General features: G+C 37.3%; 1 protein-coding gene across 4 annotated transcripts in view; it reads left to right on the forward strand.

Annotated features, from left to right (window-relative positions):
- elp4 (elongator acetyltransferase complex subunit 4) overlaps positions 1 to 22,745 on the forward strand; it is a 642,250-nt gene that overhangs the window by 517,955 nt on the left and 101,550 nt on the right. For 3 of the 4 annotated variants that reach the window (XR_011963758.1, XM_072592591.1, XM_072592593.1), the window contains 2 exons: positions 18,958 to 19,066; positions 20,088 to 20,194. Coding sequence is in view for 3 of the 4 variants with exons in the window: in XM_072592591.1 (XP_072448692.1) it covers positions 18,958 to 19,066; positions 20,088 to 20,194 (216 nt within the window). In the remaining variant the exon portion in view is untranslated. The remainder of the gene's footprint in view (positions 1 to 18,957; positions 19,067 to 20,087; positions 20,195 to 22,745) is intronic. The other variant, XM_072592592.1, reaches the window with a different exon arrangement.

The following is a 22,745-nucleotide window of genomic DNA, read 5'->3' on the forward strand; positions in this document are numbered from 1 at the left end:
TTTCCTCTTGTGGGTCAGTCCAGGATGGGGGAGTATTGTTTTAAAATTAGCTTTCGCTCATTTAGGACAGAGATGAGACTTTTTATTTTCTCTAAAGGTTGAGTGACTTTAGAATTCTGACTTAAATGTAAGTGGTATCAGGATCATTCATTATTTTTAAGGACGAGGTAATTGGATTCAAGTTAGGCAAGGAGGTCAATAGATATCAGGTGTGGACAGGAATATGCAATTCAAAATGTCATCAGAGCAGCCATGATCTTATTGAACGGCAGAGCAGACTCGAGGGGCTGAATGGTCTGATCCTATTTTGTGTGATTGACTAATCTTAATTTTCTTTTTATATTTCTTGCTAGTTCACTCTTGTATATTAATTTTTCGCTCTTTATTATTTTTACCCATCCTTTGCTAGTTCAGAAAATTATCCCAATCTTCTGACTTACCATTATTGAATGCCTTTTCTTTCAATTTGACACCATGTTTCATGTCCTTAGCCAAAGTGAAATCCTTTAAAAGAGGCTTTCTTTTTAAATTGAATGTGTGTTTGATGGGAAGCACAGGAGAGAATATTGTTTAAACAGAATGCAGCAGTACAGAGAAATCTAGGTGCCTTCCGGAATAAAACAAAAAGTTAGCATGCAGGTACAGCAAATACTTATACATGCAAGGAGCATGAAAAGGTCATTCTACCCTTCGAGCTTATTCTGCCATTTATTAAGATCATGGATGATCTGATTTTAACCCAAACTCTACATTCTTGCATATCCCTGATAAAGTTTAGTCACTTGGTCATCAATAATCTATCTACCTCTGCCTTAAAAACAAATATGAAGGTTCTGTATCTGTTGTTTTTTGAGGAAATAAATTCCAATGAATCTCAGAGAAATAATGTTTTATTATCTGTTTAAACAGGTGCCTCCTTTATGTTTAAACTATGATCCTAGTTCTAGATTCTGTCATAAGATGAAACATCCACTGGTCAAATCCCCTCAGGATCTCTTTTGTTTGAATTAAGTCACCTCTGATACTTTTAAATTGCAGAATATACAGACCTAGCCTAAATGAGGAAATGCCTGTGAAACCAAACGAAATGCTCGCCTTTATTGAAAGGATCGTGAAGTATAAAGACAAGGAAATCTTGTTACAACTGTACTGAGCATTGTTGAGACCACACCTTGAGTACTGCATGCAGTTTTTCTCTCTTTATTTAAGGAGGCACATATTTGCATTGGTGGCAAATCAGAGGCTGTTCACCAGTTTGGTTCTGTGGAGAAGGGGCTGCTTTATGAGGAAAGTTTGAGCTTCTACTCATTGGAGTTTAGAAGAATGAGATGTAATATTATTGAAACATGAAATTCTGAAGGGGATTGACTGACCAGAGACTAAAGAGGATCTAAAGCAAGAGGGGGCACAGTTCCAGACCAAGCATCTCGCGTCTCCCATTTAAGGCAGATGAGGAATTTCTTCTTTCTACTGAACATTAATCTTTGGATTTCTCCACCTCAGGCAACAGTGGAGAGTCAGTTGTTAAATATATTCAGCACTGATTTGGACAGATTTATGACTAACAGTGGAGTTGAATGTCATGGGGGCAAAAACGAAAATGGATTTAAAGCCACAGTCAGATCAGATCTTACTGAATCTTACTGATTGGTGAACCAGGTTAGAGGAACCACATAGTCCATTCTGCTTCCTATTTCTCATATTCTCAATATCAGTCTTATTAAGCCCTGTAAGAAGTTTATAATGAATAGAACAGGACAGCACAGTACAGTCCTTTGGCCCTCTATGTTGTGCCAGCCTTTTATCCGACTCCAAGACCAGACTGACCTACATACCCTTCATTATTCTAACTTGCATGTGCCTATCCAAGAGTCACTCAAATGTTTCTAATGTATCTGACTCTAATACTACTGCTGACAGTGCATTCCACACACCCACCACACTCTGAGTAAAGCATTTAAAGTTAGCAATTATAAAGTTCAATCAACTTGTGTGATATAAATAAATCCCTGTAGATTTACTATATTTTTCCGTGTTTCAATGAATTCTTATTCTTATGAGATAATTCTGGGATACAGTTTGTAGGCAGTTGAAAATTCTGCACTTGTGGGTAGTCAGTGGTAATGAAAGGCTCAGGAAGACGGAATTTGAAGATCATAAGCTGAATGAGGGAGACCAGGTGTGGAGCAAGTTGTATTGTAAAATGAATGGAGGCCTTTGGAGAAATTTAATGATGATGATCTTAAACATGCTTGTGGTTGGTTAACATTGTGAATTAACAAAGATAGAAGTGGTAACCAAGTGGGGATGAGTGCAGAACAGAATACAGAAAACTGCGTTTTGGACAAATGCGGCAGTTGGAAGGCAATTCTACTGTATTTCACACATTTTGTATTTACTCTAAAGCATTTAAAGTTAGCAATTGTAAAGTTCAGTGAACTTCTGTGGTATAAATAAATCCCTATAAAGTTACTGTATTTTTCTCTTTGGTAACCTGATTCAATTTACATTCGTGCAGGTATAGCATCTACCAGTGGGATGAGCATAACATCTTTTGTATCAGAGATCTGAAGCTATGATTCAACACCTTATTTGATTACATTTTTTTCAAAAAAAAAGTTAATTTTATTCTCAATAATTGGGTATACCAAATCAAGTCTGATTAAAACTAGAATTTTTCAGTAATGAAGCCATCTCCATTAATTTCTCTGCCACCTTTCTGCCTTAAACTTTTCTACTCATATGTATTCCAACACCACCTCCATAATCCCGCCAACTCAATCTGCTAATTCCCTCAAAATTACAGTTACTTTCAAGACCATTGATGGATGATGAGAACAATGCTCAGTTTTTGCTTGACAACATTAATGCTCTCCTTCCGATATCTGCATAAATATGTCTGAGTTAACAAGAGCTAGGACACTGTTCGTTTGCATCCAAAATTCGGTCCATCTATTTCACCAACCCTGTTACTTCAAGCTTACTTCCAAGCTTAACTCATTATCTGATAACTAGTCATATCTACTTCTCCCAATCCTTAATCTTTGTTCTTCCTTTCATAAAAAACTGTTATCACTTTCCTCCACTACACAACAACCATTTACCCCATGACTTTGCTAACGATTCCCATAAAGCTAGCCCAGTTTTCCTCATATTAAATGCTTTTGCCACCTGACAGTGGACTTACTTTTCTATCACCACGTCTGTTAAAAGCAGCTCCAATTAATCATGCGGCCAGTCCTGAGAACACTTTGGTCAAAATCACCAGTAGCATTTTGCATAACGGTCCCACAAGTTCAATGTTTCTTCTCACCCTCATTTTTGGTTTAATTCAGCCCTGAAGCTTTGCAGTTACTCCATCCATATTGTGCTCCTCACCTAAATTAGTCTTCCAGAGTATTTTACTCTGCTAAGTTTTCCCTGCTGCCCCCATCAATACTATTGTACAATTTTACAAGACTTTTATTAGAATTAATTAGCACATACTACTAGCCTACTGATCCAAGAAGAATGAGCCAGTGCTTATTTATAACCTTGTCACATTCTCAAAGCTTCTATGACATGTTAATTATTGCCCACTCATAGCTACAGTTTGTTCTGCTGTAACGCACATTTCGTCAGCATGAATTGGCTATAATGTGATTGATGAATTGTGGATGTTGTTTGGATAACACGAACTTTCTACTGAACAGTTACAGCGATTTTATATTAGCAATCTTGGCTACAGCCTGATTTTCTATAGCGGTTTTCCATAGCGTGATTTTCTGTAGCATGAGGTCAGAGGAACACAATTGTCATGTTATATGGCTTGTATTTTGTTTTGTAATGTTGCAGCCAGCTTACACACAGCATCATCCCACAGACAGCAAATGATCTAATTTTTCTGCTATTGACCAAGGAAATTTTGAGTATTTCAGTGAGAAAGCTTTGTTCTTCTTTGAGAAAGGGCATAGGATTCTCTACACCCATTAGCTGATGGGACCTCACTTCTATTACATTGAAAAGGAGAATAGAATGCTTTTCACCAATTGTCTGCATGCTGTTGATTGCATGGCTCAAAATTTAATTTCAAGGATAGCGAAGATGAAAACAAATATTCATCTAGTGCACGTTCTAAGCAAGCCTGTCTCCAGGTGTTATTGTCACATTGCCTATTCGTTGATATTTTATCCCAAAGCACTACTGTAATCTTGGCCCTTATAAAACAATACAATAGTGGAGCTTTCAGACATCAACAGTGATTATTTTACCAGATCAGAGTCTCCACAGTATTCAGGGAACTTTACTTACATTTTTAAATAACCAGGAATGACATATTAATCTTAAAATTACATCAATTGGCTAAAATGTGAGCAGTGTAAAGGTGAAACCAAATGGTCATTTTAAAAAGAAGTCCAAGATCTCGCCCAGAACCTAACACTCCATAACCTTAATCTCACATGAAGTCTATTCCAAGCTTGTGCAACTTTGTACTTATTAGTTGAGGGAATTATGTCATAATTTTAACATTGTCATTTTGAATTCATGTCTGTTTCTGAAAACAGTATTTTGTGTGAAAGACATGACTTCAGGTTGAGGCTTTGCCATAAGACAACATGTCATCTATCAACATGACATTAGCAATAAGGTGATGGATTTCCTTGTGGCAGTGTACTTTACAACAGGCTTTAAGCCAGCCACTGGGTACACAAATTTAATTCACTGTAAAACACAGCAGTTATGACTTGAAGTCTAGCTATTGTTCTCATTTTCTATTTTTCTCACAAATCTGTATTAACATATCTTAATTGAGCATTTTTTTTTGGTGGAAAAAATACTACCTAGTAAACTACCAAGTGCTGACCCATTCACTGAAATCCATAACAACTTTAGTCAGTACGTGCTGTGGCAGAATAATGAAAAACAGATTAATTATCTGCAACCCAACTATCTCCCTACTTAGTTATCCACTAGAATTTTCATGGGACAAATGCTGCATGAGATTATTTCATCTATGTCTGCCATCTCTGAGATCTCCAAAAAAACTTCACAACCATTGAAAACTTTTGAAGTGTCTTATTATGTATGGAAATACATAATTTGTGCACAGAAAGACCCCACAAGCAGCAATGAGATAAGTAACCAATTAAATTTTGTGATGGTGTTCTTCGAAGGATAAACACATGTCCAACAAGCCGTGAGAACTCCATCTCTTTAAATAATGGAATGGATTTCTTAAATCTCCACCTGAGAGGGACTCAATTTAATATCTCTCTCAAGTTGTTCATGGCTCATTAAACTATGGTAGTCTCAACATCGAGAAGAGTAATTCACATGAGATAACATTGGTGTTATGGGAGATAAGCAAGATTAGCATGTAACAGATTCATTCTTAACTGAACCGCCAGGTCAGTCTTGAAAATTGATGCTGAGAATGTCTATCCATATGCACCAAATTCTAAATGCTTCTATATTATTGAGCTTGTCCATGGAGCATGCAGACGCTCTGCTGAGAGATGAACTATAATCTAACTGGTTAATAAAATTGTCACAGTGCATCAATTCCAGACATATGCTAGACTATTAATTACCATAAAGCTTGATTTCAGATAATAGATGTGAAATATTTATCATGGGGAAAGAATCTGTCACCTACAGCAAACACTCAAGACTTCATTGAGAATTCAAGGAATCCCAGAAGTATTCGAATTCCTGATTCGTGTGGACTTTATGCTAACAGCCTTATACAAGAAACTCTTAACAGCCCTAAAGACAAGTTTTTTAAACTCTAAAGCCACCAAACACAAATTTATCCTTAAACTCTAATAATGTCATTTGAGTTCACAAATAGAGTCTCAACATTCTGAACTAATTTTCCATCAGCACAATAAAAATCAATCCAAACATTTTTATACATATGCATATATGTGGAACACAATGAAAATATAAAAACATAATGCACTGAAACACTTGTTTTTATTCACTCTGACCAACATTTATTACCAATCCCTATTTGCCCTTGAGAATCATAGAATCCCTTCAGTGTGGAAGCAGGCCATTCACCTCATTGACTTCACACCACTCCTCCGAAGAGCATCCTACCCAGACTCACCCCCCCACCCTATCCTTGTAACCTTGTATTTCCATGCCTAATACACCTAACCTGCACACCTTTATACACTATCGGCAGTGTGTATAATCCACCTAATCTACGTAACTTTGGGCTGAGAAAGGAAACCGGAGCACCTGGAGAAGATCCATATAGACACTGAGACAATATGCAAACTCACACAGACAGTGATGGTGATGAGTTGCCTTCTTGAACCACTTTGTCTATATACTGTAGATTGATCTACAATACCCTGAGGGAGGAAATTCCAGAATTTTATGACCCAGCAACTGTGAAGGAATGGTGATATTTTTCCAAGTCCGCATGGTGAATGGCTTGGAGGGGAACTTGTAGGTGCTGGTGTTCCCATGTATCTGCTGCGCTTATCCTTCTAGATGGACATGGTCATGGGCTTGGAAGGTGCTGTCTAAGGATTTTTGGTGAATTTCTGCAGTGTATCTTGTAGGTAGTATTGCTACTACTCAACATCAGTGGCAGAGGGTGTGGATTATTGTGGATCTGATGCCAATCAAATGTGCTACTTTGCCCTGGATGGTGACAAGTTTCCTGAATGTTGTTGGAGCTGCACGCATCTAGGCAACTGGCAAGTATTCCATCACACTCCAGACTTGTACTTTGCGGCAAGATGGTGGACAGGATTTGGGGAGTCAGGAGGTGAATTACTTGCTGCAGTATTCCTAGCCTCTGACCTGCTCTTGTAGTCACTGTGTTCCTGTAGTGAATCTAGTTGAGTTTCTGGTCAATGGTAATCCCAAGGAGGATGATAGTGCAGGATTTAGGGATGGTAACACCATTGAATGTCAAGGGGCAGTGGTTAGATTGTTTCTTATTGGTAATGGTGATTGCCAGGCGTTTGTGTGGCACAACTGTTATTTGCTACCTGTCAGCCAAAGCCTGAATATTGTCCAGATCTTGTTCCATTTCAACAGTGTATAAGGAGTCATGAATGGTGCTGAACATTGTGCAGTCATCAGTGAACATCCCCACTTCTGACCTTACGATGGAAGGAAAGGTTTTTTTGATACAAAAGAACAGATTTGTACTTGCATAATGCTTTTCCAGTCTTCATCATGATCTCATCTACTTCACAATCAATGAGGTGATTGATCTGTAGTCCCAACTATTATGTCTCTTTATTTGCCTTAATTTTTTCTTGAATTATTTTGGGGCATTTTCCTACATTCAAGTTGCAATTTAAGTGCATTTTGTCATATAGACAAATACAACAGAAAGTTTGCACACAGCTGAGTCCTGAATCAACAATGAGGTAAGGGATACATGCTGGCCACAACACAATGTGACCTCTCCCAGCTCTTGAACAATACTGTGGAATCTTATACATTTACCAGAGAGCAGTCAGGACCTTGGTTTTCTATCTCATTCCAGTTGTTCATTGCACATTATATTATCATGATCTCTACATCTAGAAAGTAGAATGCTTACTGATGTATTACATTGGGCATTCTAGAAACAAGCAATTAAATAATGGTAGCAACACAGACAGAGGTTATTTAGCTTGTCATGTCTGTGCCAGTTCTCTGCAAGAACATCTTATACTGTTGTGTTCCCCTGTCCTATCCCGATGGACCTACAAATTATTTCCCTTCAGGTGTTTATCCAGTTTTGCCACAACTAAATATGTTTCCACCAGATCCTAGGGCAGTGCATTCCAGATGCTAACCACTTACTGTATCACCTCATGTTTTAATTCATGTCACTGTTAATTCTTTTACCAATTATCTTAAATTGATGACCCCTCATTCTCAAACCTTCTGTCAATGGAATAGTTTTAGGTATGCCAATCACTTCTTCAGAAAGCAATTTCTAATTTTTCCAATATTTTTGTCTATTTCTTTAGGCTTTTATTTTATTTCCTTGCTATCTTCCCTATTACATCCATGATTTGAAATTTGTTGCGATGAATTGTCATAATTTTTAAAATATTTTTATCAATATTTTCGAGATCAGAAAATAAAATCTTCAGAAGGGTCATAGATTGCCACTGCTGGAATCATAGGAGTTTATTATGATTTTCTGGCCCAATAAAAAGGGCTTTGGCACATTTAGTCAAACATGAAGTGGCCTTATTTTGCAACAGTGGGTGAGACACGATGTACAGAAGTCCAGATAAATGATGCACCATTTTTAGGAAAGACTTTGCAGAACAGTAATGACACCTCTATTCAATGGACTTTGCCATCAAACTTAACTTTCCTGGAACTTCAGCAATTACCTTCAGCTGTTTTAAGCAAGCAATTCACCTTAACTATTATCAGCACATGTCCTCTGACACTCAGACCAGGTGCGCCCATCTTTTGAGCAAGGGCTGCTGAGCTATCCACATAACTTGCGCTACGACATGCTCCAAAAAGTGTGGGACCAACCATCACCTTAGCCAATCTTCCATCTCTATCACATGGCCCTCAAACAGCAGAGGCAACAAAAGCAATGCTGCTAAAAATGTTAACTTCAAAGGCCTCAAAAGTCCCATCAATATGACCCTTTTTGGCCAGCATCGCACTGACAACCACTTAATGTCCTGCCACCAGGGCTACAATGTGCCTGATGATTACTGATCAACCCATAAGTCCACAAGCAGAATGCACAGTTTCTTCAGCAATATCAAGATAATTTATGGTCCACGCGTTAAAGGACAGGCAAAGATGGAGGAAAGTTCATAAACGATAGGTCACTTCTCCATTTTTGACTTAGATTCTGTCTTTACCATGCACAAATTTAGATTGTATTTTTCAGTGCCCTATCGGCTCAATCTTAGTACTACCCCAAACCAGAGACAAATTGAAAATGCCACTCCACAGTTGAAAAGTAACAAGGCATTGAGCAGATGAAATCCTGCAAAAATTGTAAAACATGGTGGCAGTGCATGCACCTAGCGCTTCTGCCAAACCGTGTATCCTTCATCTGAGAAGAGGAGTGCATGCAGAGGAATGAAATCACATAAAAACTAATCATGATGATAAATAAAAAGGAAGACCAGTCCAGTTGTGGAACTACAGAATAGTCTCTCTTTTGTCTGGCACATGGAAGATTTTTTTGCAGGGATCCTCAATAATCATTTCTGCCCAGTGGGTGAAGAACTCCATCCAATGTCTCTGTGCATTTTTTTTGTCCACCAAGAGACACTGTAGACATGCTCCTGACTATGCAGCCAATACAAGGTATGGCACCAACCACTGTGTGTATGCTTTTCAATCCCACAAAAACCTTTGACCCTGTCATTTTCAAATGCTTATGGAATATCCTCCTCAAATTTAGTTGCCCTCAGAAATTTGTTGAATGCTTTATCTACTTCATGTTGAGACGCAAGCTGTGGTTCTCATCAATGAAAATAATATAGATCCTATTTCCATAAACATTTGAATAAAACCAGACTTGGGCAGCAGCACTACCCAAGATCTCAAATATTTTCAAGACAGCAGGTTTAACGCCAGAGAAGCACTGGCTCTTCACAAAAACCTCCAAATCAAGTGGCAAAAGAAATGCAGTTGCAGCATCTTCTCCTTCGCCAAAATGCCTAGCCTTGAAGCATTAATCACTCAAAGTCACCTCTGCTTGGCAGGCCATATCCTTAGTATGGCTTTACCAGACTTGTGAAGCAACTCTTCTACTTTGAACTAATCAGTAGGAGACTCCTACAAGAACCATAGAAATGCTGTAGTGATGTCCCTGCAGATATTATACTTCCCAGCCAACTTTGAGAGGCAATTTATTTGGGAAGACAGATCTCTAAAAACCTCATCTGCTCATCTTTTAAAATACTGAAGCACCAATCGATATGCATGGCTCAGCCTTCAAATCTTGTATTCATTGACCAATTGAGCTGATGTGGATGCAAGTCGCCCTCCATTTCAAAGAATTGCCTAACAAAGTGATTAACTACATTTAAGAGTACCATCCACATTTGTCAGTAAATAGGTTTGAGTGTGGATCTTTGGATATAATTAAAGCCCGTTCTGCTGCAGGTTGAGTTTGTTACATAATTAAGTTCAGCAAGTCTTCGAAGAGAACAACAGTTTTGAAATATTTGTTAGTTTCTGTATGAAAAGAAGGAGACCAGCATTTGCAAGTTGCTTCTCATGACCATGAAACAAAGTTATCCATGCAAGCAGGACTTGAGTATTGCTGAAAAAAAAGCACATTTGATCAAAGTTAATCATCTTGCACTCATCAGGACAATTCTGAAGCATACCAAATCAAGAGGAAGGCCAACATTCTTCTGCATGAGAGGAGAATGCTAATTGGTTGCAAGCAGACTCTCGTAGATGCATTCCCATGGAGAATGCACCTATTAATGCTGATTGACAAATAATGTTTTATTTAAATTTTAAACCAGGCAGGTTGACTCTGATCGGACAAGGTATTTCCCTTGGAAATCAACCAGTCAATGGATGTCATCTATTTTGTAAAGTTGAAACAGTTGCAATGTCTGTAAATCTCTTCTTCAAGGAACAGGAGCAGGTACTCTCGTGTTAGTTGTGGTAGTGTCCCTACCTCTGGGACAGGAGTCGTGGGTTCACAACTCACCTACTCCAGAGGGGTGTAATAACATCTTTGAACATATTAGTTAGAAAATATCTGCAAGGAACAGGGACCTGTGTATTAATTTACTCTGCATCCATACATTCAAGGCTGTCATACTATGAGCCTGACTGATAACCCTAAATTGGTTGTCATCTAGTTTTGGTCACTACATTATGGGTTTTCCAAGCTTGGACTGCTGGTCACTATTTTGCTTGTTGTGAACATCCCAGCCTGTAGGATGTACTTAGAAGGGTAAGACAGCTTCAATGTTTGTGCAACAGGTGAAGCCAACTGATTCACACTACAACTATGCAGCAGCAATTCAAGTGGAGCTCACCACTAACGGGAATCTGCCATTCTGCTAATCATAAAAGTGAGTAATGTATGTGAATTTCGGTCCTAGTGTAATGAATTGTAAGTAGGCCGTTTGATGGAAGATCGGTCAATCATATCACACAGCATATCCCTTTGGCAAGGTACTGACCATACTGAAACAACCCATGATTGCAAACATCAAAATGTAGTGTCCAACATTAGATGTGATTCAGCAATTGGACAACACTTTCTGGATAATCCTGAGTATGCAAAGAATTACATTGACAACCAATTTAGGTTTTGAGAGTCCGGGTCATAGAGTGGCGTATGTGTGTATTGGAGTCTACGTACATTAATTCACAGGGGCATAATTTTTGCAGACAGAATATGCACACAACAGCACCCCTTTCAACTCAACAAAATATATGACTTCCATTCCCTAGTTCATTTTTCCAATCAGTGTCAACCTTCCTGGTTTAAACTTTAACAAAGCCTGATAGTGAGCCAAATAAAAGCAAAATACTGAAAATCTGAAACAAATATAGAAAATGTTAGAGAAATGCAGCAAGTCTGGCAAGGAGAGAAACAGAGTTATCGTTTTGAGTCCAGTGTGACTCTATCTCAGAACGTGGTCGTCAGTTGTCAATCAGTGTTAATGGTTACATTCTCCATGGCAATGCCTCACCAGTCAGAGTCAATTAACCAACCAACCAGCACTTCCTTCGCATGTGCTATAAATGTTTATTTTCCCAAAGCTTCAGCAATATGGGTATTTTCTGAGCCAGTACTAGTGAATATTTCAACACACTTTACAGACAGTGAAGTAAATTTGAATTGTAGTCAGCATTTTAATGCAGGAAACACAGCAGGTAATAATCAGCACAGCAAACCCCTACCAACAATAATGTGATAATGATCAAATAATCTATTTCCATGATGATGTTCAGGGACAACTATTGACCAGGACTCTGGGGATAACTGTTCTGCTCTTCTTCAGAATAGTGCCATGTGATCTTTTACATTCATCCATGAAGGCTTGTACTCCCCAGTTAATGTCTCATTTGAAAGACTTGGAACAGTTCCTTAATACTGTATAGGAGTGTCTGACTTGATTGGACTGTTCACTACGTTTAGCATGGTCTTGCTTTCCCCTTGATATTGGTAATATATTTTAAAGTATCACTCATTTAGTTTTGGGCAGCAGAAGGTAAATCTATTTCAGACATACTGAATTATTATTATACAAGAATGAATTACTGCAGAGGCAATCCACTTCCCAAAACTTTGCAGGTTTTCTACCAATCGTCAATTCTTCATTAAAAGCCCATAAAGATGGAGAATTGGATACAATGGGTAAAAATCAAGAATGGATACAGTTGAGTTATCCTGTATTTTCATATCCAGTCATTGCTGAGGTCAATATAGGGAGAATTTCTGTATGGCATCTAGCGTAGACTCTGCTCAACCTCAATGTGCTTAGATATTATTGCTCAGCATAAGAAAGAAAATATATGTCCTATATCCCGACACTGTCATTCTAATATTGTGTGCTCAGAACATGTACTACAAGTTACACAATAGCAACAAAGTGCCTTCTGGACCTTGATGGGTGCTTAATATGTGTTTAAAAAAAAAATGTGCATGGTGATTGCATTGTGTTATTTGAGAGAGGTACTAAATAAACTGTTTAAATCCATTCTAAAATTAACTTAGTCACTTAAGATTCAGTTGATACTGCTGTTTGAGTGGCAGTGACTGCACTAATCCTAAGATGTTGAACTGTTTTGGTTCTCGTGGGGTTTCATAGAAATTCAGCGAAAGTACTCTAATGTTCCTTACGAAGGGAAAAGACATTTTGGAGGCATGCCAACCAAATATTGTCGACATTTAATGAGTTCTTTAAGGACTTTTATTCTATACACACATTATCTAGCTTTTTTAAAAGGCAGGAATTCAATGTATTGTCATGGTGACTATTGCCAAAGTCGGTGAGGAACAGATGTCTGGTTACTTTGAAAAATCTGCAACTAATCAAGGAGCTGCAAGGGTGAATAGCCAAGAAAAGTAGCAAGCAAATAAGAGAACCCTTTTGTTAGTTTTCAAATTAATTTTGTTTTGTTTCTTAAATATTCTGCATATAATAATCCATAAATAGTAAGCACATTTAAATTGTCAAAGGTTGAATGCAGTATTTTCGTCAGATTTCATCTATGCTGTGTGATGGCTACGAAGATGTCATTTGGTTAATATTAAAGTAAGCAAACTATATACTTTGTAAGCATTAGCAATTTTATGCTGTGTCATAAAGTAATGTATTAATTTTAATATTTTGAAAGCAAACTTAAATATGACAATAATTGCTCAAATGTTTCCATTGAGTTTGCAGTCTTTCAAGGATGAACATTTCTATTTTGTTAATAACCAACTAGTTCCAAAAGCAGTACAGTAGATCTCTTTTGTGAAAAATAGTGAAACTTTCTGACTGTCTCAGTTAAACACTAAACTGCAGAGTGAGCTGTCATTAAGTGGAGTGAAGTTGGCGAGGGTTTTTATGAATCCGGTGTTACTCAGTTCCCAGAGTCCCTGCTGTGTAGTTGTTCCACTCTCCAAGAAGCCTGTTAAAGAGTCCCTGAGAGCATGTGTAAAGCCCTCAATGTTAATAGTTAATTGGATAGGATGGCAAGATGAGAGGACAGCTGAACATGTGGGCCTCTCAGTCTCAAGCACCAGTGGACTTTTAGTTTAATAATAGCAGCTGTTCACATTGTTGAATAACTTTGTTTTCTTCAGTTTCACAAATGATGAAAGGAAGAACGATTCCTCAGAACTGTGCCTTTTTATAGGAAAGCAGAGGGTACCCCTGCTGCTGCTACTCTGCCACTGCTTCAAAACGAAGTCACATGCTGTCACTCCTCCAATCATAGAAGTCTGTCTGGGACCCCTTTTAATGTATATTAACAGATTGTTTTATTTCCTTGCAATGGTTATTGCAAAGAAAACAAGTAGGAATACTTTCACCAGATAGCTTTCTTTATGACTGTTTGTTTACAAAATTAAGCAGTAACACCAGATTACACAGAGTTCACTGGATGCTACTGTTTTTGCTTGATACATAAGGTATTTATTCTGTACAGTGTTGAGTAAGGTATTTATTCCATAATTATCTCACTCTGGAACCTGATGGGCATATGCTGATCTTATAATATTGGGTTTGAGTCAAATATCTTGTCTCTGATCATTTAAGAAAGGTGTTCAGTTAACCTAGGTAGTCCATAATACTTGGCCTGTTGCACTGTTATGATGGAATCTTAAGTCAATTTTCTGTACAGCATGTGGCAATCATTATCTAGAAAAGAGTAGATTTGTCCGTAGCTATTTTGAACTTCTGTCTGCTGTGGTATTCAGTCATTTAGAACAAAATAGAAATGCTACTATATAGTGTTTGCTAAGTATTATAAATATGATGTTTTTCTGCTACTTCACTGTGATCTAATTCTGCCTTATGTCAGTTATTAAAAGATGTATGATATAGTTCAAATGTGCAAAGATTGGTGGCACTTTAAATCTGAATAATGTAAACTAACTCATTGTGAAGCACCATCTTTGATTTTTTTGATATGTACAAAAATAAAACAGCATTTAAACAAATTATGTTGGAAACCAGACCTGGTGTTTCTGGGTCTACAGCTAAATGATGTAAGCCCAAATCAGTCAACTTCTCATCATAGTGTGGGAATAGAGTCATCTGTTCAGGCATATGGAATCTTTGGCTTCTATGTTACTCAATCTGCAGATTTCCTAATATCCAAGCCATTGGTATAACTGTTACGTACACAAAGGATGAAGGAGAAACCTCTGGATTTGCCCTGTTTAAAGATACAAAAACAGGGTATGTAAATAAATATTACAAAATGTAATTTTTTGTGGAGGGATTTGAGTTGTGTTGTCCATAACATTTCAGTACCTTAGGAGTTAATGCATTCTTTCCACCGGTGGAACATCCAGGAGGTTAGGTGCCCCTTAAGTTCCACCTGATCTGATTCAGGATACAGGTCAAAACATTTTAATACACACATTTTTTTCCTCTTTCTCTTAATTATCTGAATGTCACTTTCTGGATGAGATCATACATTATCTTGCATATTTGTTTAAATGTAAATCACTAGAGATGTTGAATGTCGCCTAGATGAAAAGTTGGTTTATTTTGTCTTTGTTGTGCATTTTTTTTTCAACTTGCATAGATTAGTATTTTCACTATAAAAACAGCATGTGGCTTGTTTCACTGGCTCAAATGTGCATTGCAAAATAGAACTACTCAAATGTGCCTTGGATCCTTTTACCCACATCTGAAAGAGAAGAAGGAACATAAAAGCTCTTATCCACAAATGCACCACTTTATATTAATATTTAATTAGCAGGCAAATTGTACAGCATGGCTGAAAGCTTCAGAAGAGTTGTTAGTGCCACAATTGACCTAAAAGTTTAATAATAACTCACTCCATAGAGCAAATGCCAGTTCAGCATAGGGAAACACTGCAAGCCAATTCCTTTGAGATGAGAAAGCAAACCAAATGGCAGGCGAGAGTTCCTGGGATGGAACCTTCTGGAAAGCAAGGAGCTGGAGTAACTTTGAAGCCAGGCTTTATATGAAAACAGTGGGGAAAAAGCTGATCCCTCCTGCTCTGGGAGATGCTGGTTTAAGGCCAAAATCTCATGAAACAGAAGTGCAGTTAGATCCTGTAACAGAAGGCACTGGTAGCCCTAATAACCTGGCAAGCAAAGGAGGGGCAAAAAAAGGCTGCTTCTGGGGAAAAAAATGAAGAAATGCTTCATAGTAACTGTAATTAAGAACACTCTCACTTGTATTTTTCCTGTGTCCAATATGCTCTTTGTATCCATCAAAATACAGAAAACTTGCATTACTGTCACGTCTGTGTATTATTAGTTTTCACATTCGGCTGACTTAGATGTCTTAATTATCATGCTCATCACTGAATTGGTATAAATCATTGTGGATAATAACATATTACTTAAAGAATTCTTGTGCAGAGATGAAATGATTTATTTAGAAAGTAGTGAATGAGTAACATGGTGGTATTAATGCCCTTTTTAACTTAATTAATAGCAACTTCATCATTTCACATATTGTTGGTAATTAGTCCCTGGAAACAGAATGTTGACTTAAGTATGAGTTTCATTGAAGGACTGGAGTGGATGTTTTCACTATGGCAAAAGGCTGTTTGTATTTGGAAACCCAAAAAGAGAGATTTAAACAATTTGTGAGGGTGATCGCTGGGAGATAATTAGTTAATTATTTAAAAAGCTATCAAACATAATTCTTCAAAATGGATAAAAATGCTGGAACACTGAAATAATAACAAGCAACAGTCTGGCCAGCAGAGGGAGCAGTCTTCTGTCTACTATTACATTCCCGTCATTCTTCCCACCTGCCCCCTCTCCCAGCCAGTCTTCCATCTGGACCTAGGCCTGCCTGTCTGCTTCTGATGACAGGCTATAATTTTTCTCCCATCAACGTGCGGACACTTGGTACAGGATTAGCGTAAGCTCATTTGGAAGTTTCAGTATCTGTAGCCAGCACCTTCATTACAGGAGTCAGCTGTTCTTATTGCGTCTAAAATTTGAAACAGCTTTTGTGTCTTTATTTGCCTATATTAATGAAAATTTTTCATTTCTCCCTTTACTTCTCTGCTTTTTGTTAAAATCTTGAATTTATAGGATTTAAATTATTGATTTTCACTACACTTAGATTGCATGTATGCTATTTATGGTGGCATCTTGACAGTAACTCACTGTGCATTTTATAGAATATTAAGAAATGGATGGTATTAATTGAAGTCATGATTATGGCCTGCTTTAATTTTAACTCATTTCACATAGTTTGATAACATCATACAGAGATGAAGTTGTACTCAACCCAAACATAGTCACAATGAACCGAATCAGCTACTCCTGATTGTTATATTGAGAATAATGGATATTCTGAAGGGAGTCAAGAGTAATTCATTCGGCAGATTTTGATGATGTGAACCAAAAATGAATGTGACATTTAACAGGCAACTTGTAACGTCATTAAATAATATACTAAACATGCTTCCATTGATTCAAGAGAAATTGACAACATTATGAAATTACTGCTAAATGCATAGAATGTTGATGATGAATATGTTGTCTCCATGATTATGAAAGTGTACATCTGCAAAATGCCTCCAAAACAGAGGGGTATCATCTGATTCATAGATCTTCACAATGAGATGTTTTTTCCTTTACTGCACTATTATGTAATTACCTGTGGATTTATTAAGAAAATGCAACTAAGTACAATGTTTTTGCTATTAGAATGTTTTCAGTACTTACGCAGCACCCTGAATATTCATTGGTTGTTTACTGTACTTTCACCAATGATATCACACATTAAAAATCTAATTTTGTTTAAACACCTGGACTAATTTTGTCTAATGTTTGAAACACTGAATTCGTTCGGCAACATCATTCAACATTTTTGTGGTTAATTTCCTGTCCTTTTAGAGCCATCCAGGAAACCACTTAAAATTTGATAAAGACACGTTGCATCCAGAATGTGCAAAGACTTGTATGTATGTTACATGAATAATACAACAGCATTATTATGAAACTGAATAAAAAGGGCCAAAATGGGTTTGACCAATAAACATTTATCCACAAGTGAAATAATCTAAAATCCTGAAATAAGTTACTAACCATATGAACAGACACAATATATTCAGTTATGTGGGTTATTATGGAATAAGACAATTCCATTATCCTCTTAAGTTTGAATAACATTTGTGGAAAAAATTCACAAATCCAGAGATTACGATATGAAAGTGTTGTTCCTTTTGTAGATTTATCTAATGCATGCCCTGTCTTAATACCTCGAACATCTTTCTCCTGTACAGGCTTATTCTCTCTCGGGAACATTGAGCTTGCCTTCTGCTCTATTCTTGGAACTCTCACCCTTCAGCTGGGCTTTGCCTCCTAATATGTTTTGCGCATGAGGCATCTCAGTGCCGATTGCCATCACTGCTGCCTCTAGCCCAGCCTCAGCAATACCATGTCCAATACTGCTTCGTCCCCTGTACTCTAGGCCAACAACAGCTCACAAGTCCTTCATTGAAAATCAATTAATTCTCAAACAAATATGAAAGATAGAAAAGAGTGAAGAAGCAAGCTTAATGGAGATAGCATAAGAATTGAGAAACATTCAGCAGTAATAAAAAAAATGCAAAATAATCAAAAATACAAGCAATCTCTCTACATAGAAAGACAGCACAAAATAAAACAAGAGAGCTAAGAAACAAATACGAATAACAAATATGATTAAAGGAATTTATGATGTCTTTGCATAGAAGGTTTATTTTTGGTGCACAATATCATAGGATCCACTAGTACAATTTCATTCTTTACATATAGTGCAACTACTTGACTTGATCCATCTCAGACTGTAATAATTTATTTCAGGATACAATGATGTTTCCCTGCCTCTTATTAAAGCATAGCAAGAGACTAAAAGGGCATTGCCATTGCAGCTTCAACATCTTAAAGCATTTTCAGTTTATAATTAATGTACAGCAGAAGACTTAACGTGCAAAAATGTTATGTAATTCATAAAAATTCTGTGGAACCAAGCAGTGCAAAGATAACTAATATCAAAGAGAAAATATTTAGCATCATTGCAGCATGTAAATTTAAAATGATAACCCTTAAACTGTTTAATTGGTCTGCAAAAAAAATGGAATAATTTAAGAAAATGAGAATAAATTGACATCACAATTAAATTGTGGCAAAATATCTTTCCTGACATTTAATTTTAATATTAATTTAGTTACTTTCAGAGCAATGATACTGTTTGAAGATTTAATTTATATATTGTGCTAAAATCCCATATTTATTCTGCTGCTTTACTCGGACTGTTTTTAAAAGCTATTTAAAGCTAATTTCCTTTTTTTTTTCAGAACAAAGCAATTATGGACCGTGTGGTAAAATTGTCTGATACAGTGATTGGTCTTGAATCATTTAATGTTTCTGAAAGAGAAAGCAATCCACTCTATAAGGACTATCACGGTAAGCCTAATCATGACCAAAGTACCCCAAGTGACTTATAGATATTTAGCAGTTTGCCCTCTAATTAGTTTGTCTGCCATAAGGTTGTAATTGATTTCATTTCAGAATCTGCATTTCAACTGTCTCCCAATGTAGCAATCTATTGGTCAGGCTGTTTATCTTTTACTGTGCATTAGGACTGTGAAAGTAACATGGCAACTACTCACATGTTGTCAAGCCAAATTACCAAGACAGTGCTCAATCAGATGTGCATCTTTGTAGGCAGACTTTTGGGAATACTCATGCAGAGGAAGCCAGGGAGCCACTCGGCCAGTGAGCTTACCAATTCCCTTAACCATGACGAAACTGCACCAATTCAGCCAATGTTCCTGTCACAAAAGATCAGCTTAGATTTGAGCTCACACTGCTCGAAGCTAAAAGCAGACCTCACATGCATATACCAGTTCCTAACCATCATAAATGAGCTTCATTTGCAAATATTCATTTGTTTTACACATCCAGCCTGAGTTTTCTGCTCATTTGAAGAACTATTTACCTTAACAGCATGTATCAACTTGTTAATGGCTGAAACCTCAAAATACATCTTTTTAAATCAAAATTGTGGTCGAATTCTCCAACCTACAAGCCATGTTTTCATGGATGCTTACTGGTGCATTTAATAAAATAAAGATCATTCAGCAATGCTTTTGGGCAGCAAGCAAGGTGATAGCCACATTTGCTTACTGTAAATACAAGGGAAAATATCACAAATGGGCCTCCGTTTTGACAAGCATCAGAATCCTCTTTGTTTATATCTCCATGTCTGTACCTAAATGTAATTAGTTTTACTTGGACAAGGATTTTTGTTTATCTTATTCTGCTTGATTACTTGAACATAATCACACTGTTTGCTTCATTGCTTCTGGTGGCGATCCCTGGTTTAAAAAGGGACAGTGAGGAATGTAAATGTGGAGTGTTCTGCTGTCAGCTTGTTTAATTTATGCAGCTGCATGTTTTTTTTTCTAATTTAATTTTTCTTAAGGTTTGCTCCATGTTCGTCAGATTCCTCGACTTAATAGTTTAATCTGTGAAGTGCCTGATACAAAGGACCTTGCTTTCAAACTGAAACGAAAAATGTTCACTATTGAGGTAGGAAACATTAGGGTTTGATCTTCAACTTCATTCCATTTAATAGTGCAATAAGTTGTTTATCAAGTTACTATTTCTCACATTTGAACGTACAATAGGGTATTTTCATTTAAGCTATCATCCTCTCATTTTTGCCTGTGAAAGTGTATGGGGGGAGGACAGAGAACCTAGTTGTTACGTTTTAAATTTGTGGTCTGTTTGCAACTATTCAAAACATACCTTAAGGCAAACATGTTTTAACAAATTAATTGCTTAGATCAGTTTCAGTTGTTTATTCCATCTGCACTGTTGTGGTTCTAAATTAATCAAATATATTAATAACAAAATATAATTTAACTTATTAAATCATTGTGATTTAAATTATTTAAAGTCCCAACCATACATTATTCTGGATTGATGTAACAGTAATCTCGTATTGTTCTAAATTGTAATGAACTGTTGGTGATAGCTGGCTTGCATTAGCTAACACATTACTTTGTTTTCCAAAAATAATTTAACATGTATCTGGAAGCTAATTGAAAATCAGTTATAAAACACTGCACACATTTTCTGCAGCTAATGTCATAGCAATAATAAATGCCACTGCTCCAATCATTTTCTTCATATTTATTAAGCAAATGTTGCTGGCCTGGGAGTTTAAAAAGATGGTTACAAAGGTTAATTCCAACATTCAACCAGATTTAAACTTTTCCATTGACCTGAAATATTGGTAGTGTTTATAATCCTGATGTGTTGGGACTGAATTGAATCAATTCTCTTTTTTTTTCCCAGCAATACTAAATAGCAAATGAATACAACTGTTAACCAATTAAGGCTGAAGTATTAATTAACTAAGCATGAAAAGGTGAATGCATATTTGAGGAGTGGCTTTTTGTGATGTGATAATTATTTCTTTTCCCGTCCTTGTGTAGTGTCTTCACTGGAGATAAAATAAGTGGGCAGACCTGACAAACCATATTATTTAATCTCCTGTCAAGTGGAAAGCATTTAAGCAGGCCACTTGTCTTGGCTATTTCAGCTTCTACAAGAGAATTGAGCACAAATAAATTAGCATATTTTGCCTTATTCACTAGCTGCTGGTCAATTTGGGTTGGCATCGCTTTGGTGTTTGGTACTTCACCCTAGAGTGACCACTGTGGCCCTTCATTGACCCTCTGGCCTCTTAACTGGCTACTTGATAAGGCAACTGTTGTCATCAACCTCCTTTTCAGTTTTTCTGTCTTGCTTTCCTACCTACCCACCCACCATCCCCCTACTCCCGTCCTGCCATATCCCTCAGAAGAAAACCTATGAATCAGACTCAGTCCAGTGACAATTACAATGCCCTCCTCCTAATTAATGGTTATCAGTTGCTTTCATTATTTAATCACATTAAGAGCAGTTAATAGTTAATCAGGCAGCCAATTGTTCGATTGGGTCATCTGGGGAGCAGTGTTATAGATTGTAGATGTCTTGATTGGGATGCTTCCCTGTAATACCCACTTAATGCTGCATGTAGAAGTCATAAAATCAAGCAGTGTTGTCAGAAGTAGCCTTCTGACTACTTGTTAAAGAGCCACTGTAACAGAATTTTTTATCAAATTGAACCAAACAAACATCTATTTCGCACTCTTTGAAGAATATAGAACAGTACAGCACACAACAGGCCCTTCAGCCCACAATGTTGTGCCGACCATTGATCCTCATGTAAGGTAAACCTAATGTACAAACCCTCAAATTTCTGTGAGCATATGCATGTCCAGTAGTCTCTTAAATATCCCCAATGACCTCGCTTCCACAATTGCTGCTGGCAAAGCATTCCATGCTCTCTCAACTCTCTGTGTAAAGAACCCGCCTCTGACATCCCCTCTGTGCTTTCCGCCAAACAGCTTAAAACTATGACCCCTCATGTTAACAATTTCTGTCCTGGGGAAAATATCTCTGGCTATCAACTCTATCTATGCCTCTCATTATCTTGTACACCTCAATTAGGTCCCCTCTCTTCCTTCTTTTTTCCAATGAATAAAGTCCAAGCTCAGTCAACCTCTCGTCGTAAGATAAGCCCACCATTCCAGGCAGCATCCTCCTCTGAACCTTCTCCAAAGCACCCACATTTGTCCTATAAGAGGGCAACCAGAACCGGACACAGTATTCCAAGTGCGGTCTTACCAAAGTTTTATAGAGCTGCAACAAGATCTCAGTGCTCTTAAACTCAATCCCCCTATTAATGAAAGCCAAAACACCATATGCTTTCTTAACAACCCTGTCCACTTGGGTGGCAATTTTAAGGGATCTATGTACCTGCACACCAAGATCCCGCTGTTCCTCCACATTGCCAAGAATCCTGTCTTTAATCCTGTACTGAAAATGTGTTGCTGGAAAAGCGCAGCAGGTCAGGCAACATCCAAGGAGCAGGAGAATCGATGTATCGGACATGAGCCCTTCTTTAATCCTGTACTCAACTTTCAAGTTCGACCTTCCAAAATGCATCACTTCGCATTTAACCAGGTTGAACTCCATCTGCCACCTCTCAGCCCATCTCTGCACCCTGTCAATGTCACACTACAGCCTA

This window comes from Chiloscyllium punctatum, chromosome 22 (genome assembly GCF_047496795.1).
Source record: "Chiloscyllium punctatum isolate Juve2018m chromosome 22, sChiPun1.3, whole genome shotgun sequence".
In the NCBI taxonomy this organism is placed as follows: Eukaryota; Metazoa; Chordata; class Chondrichthyes; order Orectolobiformes; family Hemiscylliidae; genus Chiloscyllium; species Chiloscyllium punctatum.